The sequence below is a fragment of the Melanostigma gelatinosum genome, assembly GCF_949748355.1.
Source record: "Melanostigma gelatinosum genome assembly, chromosome: 10".
Classification (NCBI taxonomy): domain Eukaryota; kingdom Metazoa; phylum Chordata; class Actinopteri; order Perciformes; family Zoarcidae; genus Melanostigma; species Melanostigma gelatinosum.
The window spans coordinates 10,244,780-10,262,274 of NC_136643.1; the positions used below are offsets into that span (position 1 = coordinate 10,244,780).

The 17,495-nt window shown below is 41.8% G+C and overlaps 1 protein-coding gene across 1 annotated transcript; it reads right to left on the reverse strand.

The window, feature by feature from the left end:
- Window positions 1-4,410: 4,410 nt before the first annotated feature.
- On the reverse strand, window positions 4,411-11,413 carry LOC306783072 (GTPase IMAP family member 9-like; the record flags this gene model as incomplete). The annotated part of the gene is made up of 5 exons (XM_079276602.1): window positions 4,411-4,594; window positions 4,751-4,843; window positions 7,983-8,775; window positions 11,077-11,128; window positions 11,405-11,413. The coding sequence occupies 5 exons, from the start codon at window positions 11,411-11,413 to the stop codon at window positions 4,411-4,413; spliced, it is 1,131 nt and encodes a 376-aa protein (XP_079132728.1).
- Between the last annotated feature and the right edge of the window lie 6,082 nt (window positions 11,414-17,495).

Here is a 17,495-nt window from a genome sequence, read left to right on the forward strand (position 1 = left end):
TGTTGGCGCTCAGGAAAATGGCCATTGACAACGATCCTACAGGATGAAGGGGCCGGTGGGTTTTGGAGCTTGACCCATTCAACTTGACCATTATTCACAAAGATGGTTCACGCCACAAAAACGCAGATGCCTTGTCTCGCCGGCCTGCATTTCCGGATGCCAGAGACCACGCGGGCTCGCTGTCGGATGTGTGTGCTGCAGGATCAGTGGTCGAATCAGAGCTGCCAGGGGATGAGGAGGCGCTCATGGAATGCATATTCTCTCTGCCACAGCGACTCTGAGCTGCAGCTGTTGCAACGCGAGGACCCGGAAATTGGGGTGGTGTTGAGTTGGTTGGAGCGAAACGGAGTGAGACCACCTCGCAGACACCTGAGGGGGTCCTCACTCTGCCTCAGGAAACTGTGGACTGAATTCAACCATCTGTCAGTCATTGATGGTTTGTTGTGCAGGACTATACTCTCTCCAGCAGGGGAGAGGCACGTTCAGGTGGTGATCCCGTCATCTCTGGTGCCCAAGCTTCTTCAGTAGCTGCATGGGGGCCCATTCTGCTGCACACTTTTCCGCAGAGCGAGTTTGGGAGACGGCCAGGCAGACCTACGATTGGCCCTTCATGTTGAGAGACATTAGACAATGGTGTGAACAGTGCAGAGCCTGCCAAACCCACAGGGTCCCAGTTCCCAGGCAGAGGGCTCCCATGGGAGGGTCCCAGATTAGTCACCCTCTACAGCGGGTGGCAGCAGATATCCTCGAGCTGCCGGTAACTTCAAGGGGGAACAGATATATATTAGTGGTGGATGACTATTTCACCAAATTTGTTAACCTGTATGTGCTGCCCAATCAGATTGCTCACACACTCCTTTGGTTGTCCTGCCTCAGCCGGTAATATAGTGGGCAATCCCGCCCCACCAAGACGGGGACCGGGAGAGAGGGAACCACCCCTACTTTCAACTGACAGCTGCCTTTAACTGTAGTGAGCTTGATGACGCCTGTGGAATACTCTTTGGTGTCCCCATGTACGCAGGAGACCGGCACCATCTCACCAGGCCTTGATGGTTCCAGAAGTTGGGGTTGGACGAGGGACACCACACTGCCGGAGTCTATCAGGGCTTCTGTATCTCTCCCATCTACTTTGACAGGTATCATATGGGCTGGCGAGGTTTCCTGCACCCAGCAGGAGGCGAGCAAGTAGCATGGTCTTCCACCCGATGAGTCGGGCGTGGGCATCGGTTCATCCTTCCCTGGACAGTCCCAGGATATGTGGCCTGGCTCTCCACATTGAAAGCAGCGCCTTAGATCACCTGTTGAAGGTGGTCGCCTTCGTCTTGGCCCCTCCAGTTCAGGTGCCCTCCTAGTCCTTGGTACCTCTTCCCTAGATTTCCGGCTCACCTCAGGGTCCGCTCGCGTTGATTTCAGTAGTTCGGCGGTAACCCTCTGGCTCTCCACCAGGCTAATCAGGTCATCTAGATTGGCTGGATTCTGCTGACTGGTCACTTTCTTGGCCTCATATGGTTGTCAGATGTCAGCCAAGCTCTGGTTACCCGGCCGAGGTCATACATTTGCGCCCTGGCTGGCAATTCTGGTTTAAATCTCGAGTCATGGAACCATACATTTTTGGACCTCTGCATGGAGAAAGGCATTCTGCTGTCGTTGCTCTTGAATCATTGCCCGGTTCAGGGTCTGCTGTTCAGCAGAAATGCGCACCAATTCTCGGACCAGGTCCTCCATTGTTTGACTGCTATGCCCCCACTAGGGTCCTCGTCCCCACATTCTCCACCAGTGTAACAGGAAGGCACGGAGGACAGAAATTAGTGGCAGCGCAGCAATCACCGGCAGTCAGTTTTGTAGGTTTTTAAGGGTTTTTAATCCAACGAACCTCAACCAACACACAACAACACAAAACGTAGCTCTTTCCAGAGCTTGATCAGTTAACTCTATAACTAAACTAAAGCAGCCGGGTCGCAAGCCGACTTACCGGGCTTAACCTTCTTCTCCTCTCGTCGTCTCTTTCCTGCTCCGTTCCCCTCCCTGATGAGGAAATCCGGATCAGGTGTGTCTCTTCCCACACCTGATCTCAATGCTCTCATCAAGGAGAGGGTGGAGCCTCCTGGCAGGAATGTAGCTGCCAGCCACCACCCTGCCCCTCAGGCCCTTACATGGTGTTGAAGATGATATATCCCTTGAGGTTTACCGTAGCGAAGGGGCAACTCCCGCCTCTGGTAATAAAAGAGAGTAGCCGTGGGCTGAACAAGATGTCTGGTCTCCCAACTCCACTTATTACTATTTTGATAAGTGCCCTTATACACGAACCCAAGACACTCGGTCACATGAAACGTTTTATTCCCGCAGTTTTTGTCCGATAAGTCGAACTTCACAAAGGTAGGCGACAGTATTTGTTCTATTTGTTGTGTCATAAAGAGACTCCGTTTCTGTGAGGTCTAGTTTAAGTAAAGTATACGTGGCTGTCGTGTGAGTCTATGGTTGAACGGTTCTGCTTTTATGTGCATAAAGACATTTCTCAATTTTACTCGACATACTCGGTACTGTTTAAACGTTTTCAGTAACCGAGAGAAGTTATTTATGCAAACATTCACGTAGCTTAATGTGTTGAAAAAATATTTTCAGCCAGCTCTATAGCTTTGAGTGCAGAGGATATAGAGAACCTGAGTAAACAGGATGTGTTCAGTCTTCGTCTGACTTTGTCTACATTTTGTGTTTTCCCCCACGTGACCTGAGACTTTTGCATTGTGCTGTGTAGTTATATAAAGCCTATTCACTTTCCATTCTGGGTGAAAGATTAAAAGTTAATTCCACAGGAGGGAACAAACAAATCAACTTTAAGCATATGTCACCTCTCAGTCAAACGTACTCTCTGTTCAGCACCTTGTTATTTTCCTTCTCATTGCAGATCATGGACAAGAAGTCAAAGCAGGGAAAACACTGTAAGTGGCTTTCAAGTAACCCGGATTACATCCTGAAGCAGTGCGGGAATATTTTATCTGTGAATGAGTTACAGATTTTTACAAAATCAAACCAGTGCATTAGACAAGATGAATAGAATAGAATTCATGCTATATTTATCCCTTTAAGGGGGAAATGTACCTGTCAGAGCTGAAGGTACTGAAATAAGAAAGTTGTATTCATAAAAATTGAAAAGTGGGAGGAGAAATTATAATTCAAATGTACACAAACTCACTGGAATCTCTAATATGAATGTATATGTTTCATGTGAATTCCTGTGGACACAAACAAGACTGATCTGATGACTGCAGACAATGATGGAATTTAATGAACATCAGTGCAAAGGCTTACAGGTACACAGTGACAGAGAAAATGATTTATTAGGGAGCTTGATTGGAGCGTCTCTGCTTTCAGATCTCCATTAACGTGCTTGGGGAGAAACTTGTGTTGGGGAACAGAGACAGGGAGGTGCGTTCTCATTACATTACATTATATTACAGTAATTTAGCAGACGCTTTTATCCAAAGCGACTTACAATAAGTGTATTCAACATCGGTTTTCAAGAGAACTCCTAGTCACCAGAAGTCACAAGTGCATCTCCTTTCTTCAAACAAGCATCTAAGAGCATAAACCAGAGCCAACATACAGTGCAGAAACAATTGAATGCAATAAGTGCCGCAAACTAATAAGAAAACAATAAGTGCAATAAGCTGGTATGAATACAATAGATGCTAAGTAAGTGCTAAGTGGAAGGCTCAGGGTAGGCCTTCTTGAAGAGGTGAGTTTTCAGCCTGCGCCGAAAGATGGGCAGCGACTCCGCTGTCCTGACGTCAGTGGGGAGTTCATTCCACCACTGAGGGGCCAGAACAGAAAACAGCCGCGACCGGATCGATCAGCCGTAGGGACCTCTGAGCGACGGGTCAACCAATCGCCCCGAGGCAGCAGAGCGAAGTGGTCGGGCGGGGGTGTAGGGCTTGACCCTCCTCAGTTTGGAGGAGGAGCAGGAGTTGGTGGTGAATGTGGAGGAGGAATAAGCATCTCTGGAGTGTTTACATTCAGAATGGAAACAGACTTTCTAACATTTGAGCTCTTTCCTTTCACAAAGAGTTTCAACGTCAGCTATTATTCCAAGATGATCACTCAAACATTTACCTTCCTTGTTTTAACTTAATTAACTTCTAGATTCCTAAAGACCACATGAACTGAAAATACATGGCTAGACACAGAGACTAATCCATCATACTGCTATACGTCAGCCTGATCAACTTGAGTTCAGAATAGTGGGAGGAAGAAGAGCTCTCTTTGGTCCATGGAGTTCAGCATCACAGTCAGTCAGCGAATGGAAATACTTCTGAGACACAGAATGTCAACAGAAAGACAGCTTTACTTTATCAGTCCAGAGATGTGGTTATTACACAGCTATGTTGTTGCATGTTATCTGAAAGGTTCTATTTACCAGTGTGTCTCTGGTCCCTGCTGTTCCTCTCTTAGGTCTTCACATGGCATCAGGAGGCAGTGTGCAGGTTGATGGAGGAGGCTGTAGGTGGAGCTAAAGTTGTCTGGTAGATTCTTCAGGCGGAGTTGGAGGTGCAAGGTGATGGTTGTAGCTGGAGCTTGAGGCTGCAGTGCAAGAGACCTGTAGAGTGGGTTCAGACTGTGTCCCATAACATTACGTCTTGACAATATACTCTATCTACACTATGTCTTTGCTATTTAGTAAACTGTAAAACACTCTGGGTCCTGAGGATTACCCTGTGAACAATTTGGAGGGACAGGAATGAGAATGTCTCACCTGGTCGTCCCTGCAGCATGGACACTCTGCATGCTGAGGGCCTCCTCCCGCTCTCTACCTGGCGAGCAGAGATTCTCCTTCCTGTCTGGTTGTCTGTCAGGAGAATGGGAACATTACACTGCAACAACACACACTCACACTGTAATGAATTGCTGTAAATTGATGGTGGATTTAACACGGTATCTCACAGTATTTCATATTAACTGGAACATACAGTTAAATGTGCATCCCTCGCATGTAAATTAACAGTCAATGCCGTCAATTAACCACAACAGCAGACTACTGTAATTTATGAGCACAATACAGTATTTTCTGTTGATATGAATGAAGATCGAGTGAACAGACTGAGATCGAGGCGTTTAGCTCAATTCAAGCAATAACATTTATTTGTGACAGAAGTATTATGTCCAGCAGTTAAACGTGCACGGACCAAAAGGTAAAGGCAAAAGTGAAACCTAAGAGCGCTTATACAGAGTAAGCAGGCGTGTCCATTCTGGTTCTCCTTGTGGAGCCATTGGTCAAAATCAAAGCAGAGGCGGATTTGTTTTTAGCATTCAAATGGCCTGATGGAGCACTGGGCAACGTCACCCACAATGGCTCACGTCCGGAACCCGCCTTCTCTGGAACGTCAGTGTGTGTGAAATGTTGATGTACAGCATATTGTTAACACTTAAGGTGAAGAAAAAAGGGTGCAGTTCTAAACTATTTCGAAGTCTCTGTGTGAATAGATAAAAAGAGCTCTTCTCCTACTCTAAGATGGCAGTTTCCACCCTAATCTGGTGGTTTAAGCAAGCGTTACTTTCAGGGCCACTGTATCTGTTTCTATCGTACGAACGGGTGACGGAATGCCCCATTCGGCGTTTTTGACCTACTTACAGTGACCTCACAACTCCGCAATATAAGCTTTACAAGTATAGCGCATATTATTTAACAGTGAATGAATATATTCTATTTACACTGTGAAGTGGTGGAGATCAACCGAGGAGCCTAAAGTTACGCTTATCATCCGAAATCCAAAGTCTCCAGTATTGTTTTGTCTTCATGATTATTGAACTGTTAACATCTCAGATAATGTTTCTCTTGGTCTGTTTCATTACATTAGGTTGCTAATGTTGGTGGAGCTAGCTCTGTAACTTTAGCTTGCTCGAGCCCAATTAGCCTTAGAAAGGTTAGCTAGCTAACAGTAAAGTTAACATAAAGTTAATCACCAAATACAGTGTTAAGATGTAACGTTAGTAACCTAACTTGTGTTTACTTGTGCTGTTATAGAACCGACTATAGGAATGCAAAGGGGACAAACAACCATCCAAACTCCCTGCCTCCTCCTCACCTCTCCCAACCGACCCCCCACCGGCACTGAGGATCTGTGAAGAGGATGTGGGTCGTCACTTTCACAGACCGAACCGAACCGTGAGCCCCGTACCGAAAGGTTCAATACGAATACGCGTACCGTTACACCCCGAACATATATATACATATATATTTGCCCAGACGGTGTGTCCCCCCTCCTGCCTGAAAGTCTGTGCTGACCAGCTGGCCCCCATCTTCATGGAGATCTTCAACCGATCACTGGAGCTGTGTGAAGTTCCCTCCTTCTTCAAATGCTCCACGATCATCCCGGTCCCCAAGAAATCCTCCATCACAGGATTAAATAACTACAGGCCCGTCGCCCTGACTTCTGCGGTCATGATATCCTTTGAGAGACTGGTGTTGAACCATCTGAAGAACATCACAGGGCCCCTGCTGGACCCCCTGCAGTTTGCCTACTGGTCAAACAGGTCTGTGGATGATGCAGTCAACTTGGGACTGCACCACATGCTGCAACACCTCGACTCCCTAGGGACATATGCAAGGGTTCTGTTGGTGGACTTCAGCTCAGCATTCAACACCATCATCCCGGAAATACTTCAACCCAAACTCTCCCAGCTCACTGTGCCAGCCTCCACCTGTCAGTGGATCACAAACTTCCTGACTGACAGGATGCAGCAGGTGAGGCTGGGAAAAATCACATCCAGCAGGCAGGCTATCAGCACTGGTGCCCCCCAGAGATGTGTGCTCTCCCCACTGCTCTTCTCCCTCTAAACCAGGGGTATTCAATTAAAATTCCAAAAGGTCCAGATTGAGAATGTCTGCTCGTGCAAAGGTCCGGGACATTACAATAATATCTATATATATTCAAGTAGCCTAGTAGTAGTAACAACGTCTCTGTGTGGTCAACAACTGTCAAATCAAATAAAGACAGTACACATCAATTATATTTTAAGTGTTCAAATTGAATGTTGTTATCATTCCATCTCTCGAATTATTTGGCCCACTAGTGTTGCTGGATGTTAACAGCAGCAGCAGTACCCATATACACTAAATGATGCATATTTGTAGCCCTGTACAAAATGCCTTTTTTTTTTTACCATTAAAACCATTTCAAAAGAAGCTTTGAATGTCTGTCTGTGATGTCATCACCCTGAAAAATTGGCAAGATATGTTATATGCAAGATAAGACTTTTGACCTTTGAACTCTTGGTGGAACAGTTAATCATGACTCAGAAAAAGGTCTGGTCTTAAGATCACATGTTTATTACAAGATCAGTTTAGCATATGAACACTTACAGCTTTACATAACTTGTGAAAGAATGCTTTGACTGTTTTTATATGATCTTTTAAATGTTCATGATATGCATACATTTATTACTATGAAAAGTTAATTTACACACTGAATACCTCCTAGGACCAGCTTCAAAAATAAATCATGCGTGACTTAGCCTGATAGCAAAAGTCTCTAGATCTACTTACATGATTACAATTAGCTTCATTGTCATTCATTCTGAAAATTAAAAAAGGCAAATGTAGATTATAGTTCTGTGGATGAAATCATTTTTGTTTCATATATTCCTGCACTCTGCAACTGCCTGAGAAATCAAGATGTTGTACAGTCAAAAACCTTTTGGAATCCTCTAGCGAAGTCAACCAAAAAGTCATTACTCCTCTCAGCTCCCTTTCTGGCCACTTTTTCATGCATTACCTGCAACTTTTCTCTTTCTTCTCTCAGTTCTCTGTCATGCTGTTCCTTAATTTTATTCTGCATGTTCACCATATCCTTTTCTTGCTCCTCTCTGTCTCTCTGTTTCTCTGCTTCTCTCTCTTTCCTCTCCCTCTCTCTGTCCTCACCAAACTTCTCTACCGTCTTCTTCATTTTCTCATCAAAACTCTTTGCTCTTGAAAATAAATGACCAACTCCATTTTCGCCTCAAACACTTTCCTCTTCCTCTCGCTCTCAGCCTTGAGTTGGTCATTCATTTTCTTCATCTCTTTTTCATATTTTTCCTGTAGTTTCCTCTCCAATTTCTCTTGGTCTTTGCGAATTTGCTCTTCTTTCTCTTTCAGGATGCGTTGCTGCTCCTCTTCGATTTTCCTCTCTGCCTCTTGGAACATCTCGTTGGTGAAGTGGCTTCCTCCGTTCTTCTGGGCTACATTTCTGATCTTCTGGAGCAGCTCAGTGACCTGAGAGCGATCCTCCAGCTTATTATTGAAGACATGGCACTGGCCATTACATCTGTCCACTAGTTCCTGCAATTCCGAGCAACCCTCCAAGAAGTCCTCAATAGATGAGTCTTCAAGAAGGTCACCATGAGTAAAGAGCACCATGCTGTATTTGTCTGCAGCCTGGCCAAAGAGTTCTTGAATTCTCTGCACCGTCTGCTTTTCCTCTTCAGTGTATCTGCCCAGCTTGATGACCACCAGGAACACATGGGGTCCAGGAGAAGCATAAGAGATGCACTGGCTGAGATCTTTAGATCTTTTCTCCATTTTAAACCTGGTGTCAAAGAGGCCCGGGGTGTCGATAACAGAAACATGTTGCCCACCCGCCACAGTGTCGCCCTTGGAACAGTATACAGTCATAGACTTTGCACTAAACTTTGAGTCAAAGCACTTTCGTCCCAGAATGGTGTTTCCACTGGCACTCTTCCCAATTCCAGTCTTCCCCACCATCACTATCCTCAGCTCCTCATCATTTTTTCTGTTGCTTCCTGTGTAGAAGAATGAGTGACACTGAATGAGACTCTATATCAGGTTGTACACACGTTGTACTCAATGCAACTTGTACAGATATAGGAGAAAAGAAGCATCCATTCTGCTGCTTTGACAGAGCCAATAAAATAGTTTGTTGGAGCTTCCAATTGACAACATTTATTGCAGACTTTCATTTGAGACAAATAAATGTTCTCATCTGGCTTTCTCTCCATCATCTAATGTGGCGTCCATATACTGTTCAGTTCACCACTTACAGGAAAAGACAGCAGGTCTTTTAAAGCAGTGGTTCTCAACTGGTCTGGCTGCGGGACCCACTATCACCCCGATATGATAAGCCGTGACCCAAATCGAGGAAAATGTTCAACTTCTCAAATGTATCTAATGAAAAGATGGTGCAGTTTGAACCTGAGCTGAAAATGTCCTCTGCAGTCGTAGTATAGGGAGCTCTCTTGTGCAGAGAAATTGTTCCTGTAAGTCCCCGTCTGTAGGAAATTTAGGTTCAGAAGGGTGTTTTAAGATTCATATAAAAAAAAAAAACACGGAAAGGATTGACAGATGACCGACTGAAAACGGTTCCGCGACCCACCAGTTGAAAATCACTGTTTTAAAGTGCACCCTCTGTCAGCTGAAAGTGGAACTGGAAGTTGAAAACCTGTCTGCCTATCCAGACTGGCACATGTATTTGAGGGTGTCTAAGATTTAAAAAAAATAATAATTCTTGGTAAAATAAAAATGTTAATAATAAAACTGTTTGTCAGTCACATCACTGAATAAATCAAAGAAAACTCTCAACTGAACCTCCCTTCAAAAGGCAATTCAACCTCCCTAATAACAATACAATGACAAAAACAGAACAAATTAACTTTTGACTCTCATTCTTAAGAACAAAACCTGCATTCATCTGACTCAACTAGATAATTATTACATTTTTAAAATTTTCTAGTGATGAAGACATTGTGATTTTGAGTATTCCAGAATATATATATATGGTTACATTCTTGGTACTAAAGTCAAACTAAATGTATTTATTTTATTTTTATTTAACGAGGTGAGTCCCGTTTGGCCATTTATAAAGCACTTCATATTTTGGCTGATAACTCCTAAAACATGAGGTCTAAAATCAAACTGGATTTCTTGGTAAATAATGAATCTGCCCAAACAGAGTGTCTGTAATCCTAAGTGGTTGATATTGTTCAGCATCTTTCAAACTATACTGACGGCTTAAGTTTTTGGGAAGCACTTTAATTACATTATTGTTTGGATATGCAAATGAGGTATTATCTTATTAAATATGTGCTAATTTAATACATTTCCAGAACAGAAATCTGAACCAGGTTAAAAATGATTGTTTTATTTTGCTTACATATTAGAGTCAGTGTTTTGTTTCACAGCCATAAAAAAAGAAAGAAAATTCTCTGTTTTTATGGAAAAATGAAACTGGGATGTTTGGTGTATGAAGTGCTTCTGAAGTGGAGATTTCAGAGTCTGAAAAAAAGGAAACAGCCTTTTAAAATATGTATCCTGAAATTAAATTCATTTTGTAAAACCCTTGAGGTGAATAGGGTTAAAACTGAAACTGACAGATATCAACATGACACTTCATTAAATTAAGCCCCTTAGTCCCTTAGTTTTTCTGAAATGTCTAAAAATTCAAATGATGAATTATCTAATTCTAATGTTTACTCTTTTTGTAAATTTAGGAGAAATCTACGGATGCGAACATTTACAATTGCAAAACTGATTGCAATAATTATTATAGTAATGGTGTGTTTACATTTGTAATGGCAGTTTAATAACAAGCTTTTGCTGATGGCTTATTAGAAATTGAGGAACTGAAGAACCTTTATTTATGACCTATATGGACATTTCTAACACCAGATGTGATGATTTTGAAAAAAGGTGTCTGCTGGCAAACTGACATAAAAAACAAATTATTGATAAAAATTGAAAAGTGTGAGGAGAAATTATAATTCAAAATCACACAAACTCATGAGGATTTCTAATATGAATGTATCTGTTTCATGTGAATTCCTGTGGACACAAACAAGACTGATCTGATGACTGCAGACATTGATGGAATTTAATGAACATCAGTGCAAAGGTTTACAGGTGCACAGTAACAGAAAGTTATTTTTTAGGAAGCTTGTTGGATCGTCTCTGCTTTCAGATCTCCATTAACATGCTCGGTGAGAAGCTGATGGTGGGGAACCGAGACAGGGAGGTGCGTTCTCAGTTTGGAGGAGGAGCAGGAGTTGGTGGTGAATGTGGAGGAGGAATAAGCATCTCTAGAACACGACTCTTGTCGTAGAAGGAATTGTCCTGGAGGCCCTCGATCAGCTCCTGGTAGATCTGGACGTGTGAAGTCCAACAGACTGGAGAAAACCACAAAGAAAATGTGTTGTATTAAAACACCATGCATCACCAAACGTCCATTAAAAAAATGACATTTTACATTATTCATAACAGTGTATTATTGTATTGTATCCGTATGTTTGCTGTGTGTGACCCCCGGGGTGGAGGAGTGTTCATGGCAGAGCCGATTATTACTTCACTTTGAGGGATCTGAAAGTCTCGACGGTACAACACACAGAGAACAATGGAGCTAAACTAGTGTTTAAATCTCACATCTTCCATGATGGAAGTTAGTTTTGTCGCTTTCATCAGTCTCTGAGTCTTTACTTCTTGTCAGGAAGGAAGAAGTCCGCTGTAGAAGTGGTGATTTGCAGTAAATTGTTGAGCTAAACTTGAGAAAATACTACTTTACTGAATCACTATTTAACCATCACTTTTAATTAACATGTTACATGTAATAACATGGTAACAAAGGGAAGTATTTTAGTCTGTAGCTTGTATAAGTCCAATGGCACTCTATGAACTCATGTACAAGCAACATCTTCGTATTTATTCCTTAATCATATACAAGTTACATTTTAAAAAATCTATGCAAAATATGTGTGTCGTGTTATTGATGGTAATGTAGAGGTATCAGGTACATAAAGATGCACAGAGGGCATGACGAGGGGGTAAACTTTTTATCTGGTTCCCTCAACAGGTGAATGTGACCATGACTGCATGTGCGTTATATAAATATATCTCTACACGGAGCAAAGTGGACATTCAGTCCAAGTCCTCCCTGGTATTCATGACTTTCTATTTAACAATCATGGACCCTGATAAGTCCGATGTATCTGGGACAAATTCTATCATGGAGTAAAAATGTATTATGAAAGTATTGGATATGGGACAATTGTGGATTTTATCATAGTCACTGCAATGTTACGGAAAGAATGACAAAAACAATATCCTACCAAACATATTCATTAACAACTTAAATATGAATAACTGACAGAAAAATGTCCATATGCTCATTTGCTCCAATAGAAAATTAAATCAAAATATCTCTGAGACACAACACTATGATCATAAAAAAATCATATAATCTAATGACAACAATAATACGCATCACTCATCATAAAGAAAGACCCTCAGAGACTGATAAAAATAAGACAACAAACCGTCATGGGAAATGTGAGATTTTCAAATGATAGTTTATACATTGTTGCAGGCTCTGCCATAAGCAGGCCCACACACTTGTAGAGTTGAGCAACATGGATGAAAAAAAAACATCGCCACAGACAGATATCAGAATTTCAAACATATCTCACGTTCATAAAAACTGTTACTAACCTGAATGTTCAAGTGATTGTTGATGGTCGAGAATCCTGCTCTTCTTTTTCTTGAATATCTCAAAGAGCCTGAAGTTCCCAGGTTATTGAACATTCAATATCATAGAAATCGACAATTGAAGGCTAAATTTGAACAAACAAAATTGGTTGTGACGATATACACGAGTGATACGGTTTCAGCTTGTACTTGATTGTGTACTTCTGGTAATATTATCTTATGAAAATAAATCTGAATGAGCAAAAAATTGCAGGCTGAATGCCTCATCTAATATCTGTCATTGAGAGACATTTGTAAATGTTGATTCATTCTGCCTGGATTCTCCCACACAAATGGACCATGATGTGGTTGAAAGCAGGCAGCTGCACATAACCTACCAAGCCACTAGAGGTCACGATTGTAAAGGTTCTGTTTTTAAATTGTTGGGTTTGCCACGGCAATGAAATCTGCAATTTCACACAGTCTCTTTTAAATGTATGATTCTATAAAACCTGTGGGGCAGAAACATGTCAATACTACATTACTCAAAACGTTTTAATTAAGAATCTAAGAAACAGTATCAACTGGTAAAGTATCAACTGTCGGGAAAAATTGGCATATTGGACTTAATTAGGACATAAGCTGTCTTAACCTTTAATTGATCTCAGATCAGAGTAGGATTTACCCAATGAGAGCATCCAGACCCCATTTCATGTTCAATGAAAGGGCATTCGTTGCTGAATCACAACCATCTGCTTCTGTTCTGGAATTACTGACAGGTGAATGTGAATATTTCGACTTCCTCGCAGTAACACCCCTGCGTGTCTGTCTTGGACAGAGGCCTTGGGTATCTGGCTTCAGACCAAGGTGCTCTGGATGTGTGGAGTAAGAGTTCAGAGGGGAGGTGGAGGATCTGTTCGGGAATGGAAACAGTTTGACGCACTTGGTAGATCATAAAACGGCAGCAGGATTAGCGCTGGCCCTATTGGGGACAGCGAATGACAAACACACTCTTACACTTCATGTGAACTGTGAGCTTGCCTCACTGCAGTATGCTGTACTTCTCTAGCATTTTCCTTTTGAGGCAAAAGCACTGAACTGTGCATCATTTTGTTCGGCTGTTTGAATCAAGTGACAAAATGATTTTTATAGTTTGCTGATATGTTGCCTGATAATTGTGCTGACATTAACCACAACGCAACATGAGCAGCCCACAGTTCAGTTGGAGATTCGGGTGTGTTATGCTAGTAGTGGCCTCAAGCAGAGATGAGGAGAGGGCTACAGAGGCCTGGTAAGGTCTCTTCTTTTTAACTTAAAACCCAAGATTGCATTAATTTTCAAACCTAAAAGACAAGGCAATTTACATGGCCTAGTGCAGCTTCCTCGGCAGCCACAAAAAAGCTTCACACAACTTCATTCACATACGGAGTTAGTACTCCCCAGTACTAACTCCTAACATAACAAACTAACATAACAAAGCACACTTTGATATGTGAAATCTGTGGGGTTCCTCTTAAGTAGTAGTAAGTGGACTTACTCTCGATCAGCTGGAATTGTGATTTCAGATGACAGTGTTACGTACTGCATGTGGTTTTCCTCGATAAGCAAATAACATCATTTAAAATATAAGTTCTAGTAACACCATCATTCTACACATTAATAAAGCAATCCGTCAGACTGTCATTTGTCGTCGACCAAGGCCTGATGTATCATAGCAGCACCACACATCAGAATACATTTGAATGCCTTATTGTTCTCCTTTTCTCCTGACGTCCCAACACGGGGGGCATTTCTCACATGCCACTGCACCGCCAAGCTTTCGAAACGTGAACCCCCGCCAGGCCTGACAGCGAACGCGGTGAAAAAAGGGTTATCTGTTACACAGGCAAGAGGCCAGCTCAACAGTATTTGTTTTAACAACGGGCCATTAGCAGGCATGCTTGTCTTGTGTATTTACACAGGTTTCCAATCATGTCAAAAATCCTCCTCAGCAGTAAAGATAAAGGGTTGGAATCTATTCAGGCTGTCGGGTACCAACACTGAGGCTGGATATCACACGGCCTTCTTACTAAAAGTAACGTGTAAATGTACACACACACACACACACACACGTATCTACTCGACTAAATGACTCAAAAAATTGTACTTACATTTATCAAATGGCGGCAAACTCCAAATGAATACTAATGTTGCTCTCTACTGGATGTGTAACTAAGACGAAAATGTGAAATACTCACCTGCGAATATTTCACATGAAAACTATGGATACTGGCGGCGATGTGAATTTGAAACAGTTGTAACACCTGTTCAATAACAGATTTGAATAGATTCGCGCAATCAGAGGACCAACTTTAAACACCCAGAGTAGCATCTGGCAGTCTGTCTGAGGTAAACTGTTGAGTCTTTTACTTTTACTTTCCATTGGGACATGAACAGCGACCTCCTGGATGAAACTCCTGTGTTTGTTTGGCAGAGTAGAAGACTTGTTCCCACAGTTTGGTCAACAAGTTCACCTCCACAAATCAACACACGGTTAATGGTCCGAATGAGTTTGTTTATTGTTGCGAAAACCTGCTGTGGACCCATTGTCACAGCATGCCAGCTAATTAAGGGTTACAATTATTTAGAGGTAGTCTGTAGCTTTAATCCTCTTTAATCCTGTTAAATTTACATGATTAAACCACAAGAGCAGAGAAAAAATTCTATGACACTGAGATCAGCGGACGTGCAAAGTCACTAAATGTATTTTGCAATATATTTTATGAATGTTGGTAAGATTTATATTTTTCTTCAAGCAGTAATATGTTTGCTTTCCCTTTTCCCGATCATGTTTGTGGTACTCAGCCCCAAGCCAATTATTTGCTTCCAAAAAAGCTAATCTTTAAAAATAAGTCCCACACTTATAGTTTCATAAAAGTGGCTCACTAATTGTAGTTTTTAGCAAATGTATGCAAATGTAAATGTAATGTAGCCTCATCCTTGAAGCAATAATTTTCCAGACAGATTACAGATGTGTTACTGAATTTATTTCAATTAACAGTTTCCTTTAATACTATTTCATGCTCAATGAAAGATAAATTCGACATTGTTTTTCAGTCATCAAGTCTTGGACGATGATAACGTCGATACAAAGCTACATCCTGGGGGACCTGGTTACAGGTGAAGGTCTCCTTGAGTTTACTCAGCAAAGATAATGGAAGGCTTGTGGCCGAGGGTGGAGCAGGAAAGTTGGACTGATTAGTTTCACTGTCAGAACATGCAATCTACGTCACATTATCACATTTGGTACATTGTTTTTAAATAACTGTAACTCAACCCCATTTTCCCTTTGCACACGTACACAAAGCACGCCAGTGCCCCAGTTGCCCCAAAATAGCAGCACTTGGTGTAAATGAGTTCAAAAATAGCCTGGAGTTGAAAAGGTGGCGACATGGATATTCTGAGAGATTGTCGGGTCTCAAGTGTCATCTCACGTCCTTCATTTTGTTTGTGTCCGACTGACATACGTACCTATGGAATTACCAAGCACATAGGTTCTCATTCTCAGCCTCTATAGGGTAGTGTGCCCATAAATGATGTCCTTCTACAAACAACGTATCAGATGCTACTAAAATGTGTTGCCTTTGTTCTATGTGTTTGTAGAGGGGCATCAAACACAATTTATTTCTGCACTGAATGAAAGGCCAAAGTTGTAGCTCATTCCTTCCTGAGGGACAAGCAGAACTGATGGGTTAGAAACCACTTAATATGCATTTGTGCAAAACATGCAGGTCAGCTCATAGGTTAATTGATGCACTCATTAATCAGTCCTTCACCTGTCCCCACCTTTTGTCATCAGCACTGTCTTGTTACCAAAACAGAATTTATTTGGTGTGTTAAACTATGAATCTTATTTTTATTCACAGCATATTCTCATAAGAAAACACAAATAAGGAAACAAAGAAAGCAAATTGCATGATGTAGATAAAGGTAATTAGGGAATTGATAAACTCATTCATTACATACTTAAGGCCACAGTTGGCTGAGTTCAACATATGATAAGAGTTTGAGGTCAAGATGCTGGAATTTCAGGTCGGTCTCTCCAAGATAGTCTGTTTGTCTACTCTACGATGTATGGACAGGAAATGTGGAGCCTCTATTGGCCTGCCACAAATATAGGAGGCAGCCTGATAAACTTACAGTAACTGATAAAGAAAAATCCAGTAGAAAGCAAAAAGGAAACTCACCAGATTAAAACACTTATTACAAAAACTAAAATAAAAATTGGTTTCAACAATATATTTGTAATTTTCTTTATAAAGAAAACAACTTTCACCCAGATTTGGCTCCTCACACCCAAAGGTTGTATCTTCTATACTGCAAGAAAATACTGGTCACCTCAGTTTACAGTACATGGGGTCTTCTTGCAGTTGGCACAGTGCAAAATAAACTTCATAAAAACATTTAAGCTGCTGACTGTCAGAGCCACTCACTGACTTTTTGGCATTTTGATGTTTAGCAGGTAATGTATATCAGAGATTTTCAACCACTGTGCCATGGCACACCAGTGTGCTGTGAGAGATCGTGTGCCGTGGGAAAATGTCCAATTTCACTTAATCGGTCCAAAAAAACATTATTTCGTTGCTGCAAAGAATTTAATTGCGGCGACAAGACGAATAACGATGGAGAAATATTTGAGAAGACTCAGAACTGCGCCCTGAATGTTCTGGACTCTGAACATTCTCACCCAGATGAAAAGCCTCGTATGAGTGGTGGTCAAAAGAAAGAAAAACCGGTGAGCTTGAGGCAATCCAGCGAAAGTTATCTTTCGTTTGGATTTACTTTCACTTTCCCCTAAACAGGCCCAGGTTTCACACTGAGTAAGGATCAACAAATTGAGAAACTTGCCATTAAATTGTCAGCATATATGCTGTATTGTGCTACAATGTGTCATTTGTAACTTTTTTGGTTGTTGGTGTGCCGTGGGATCTTTTTAATGTAGAAAATGTACTGCGGCTCAGAGAAGGTTAAAAAACACGGATGTATATCATGTTCACCATCTTAGCTTAGCATG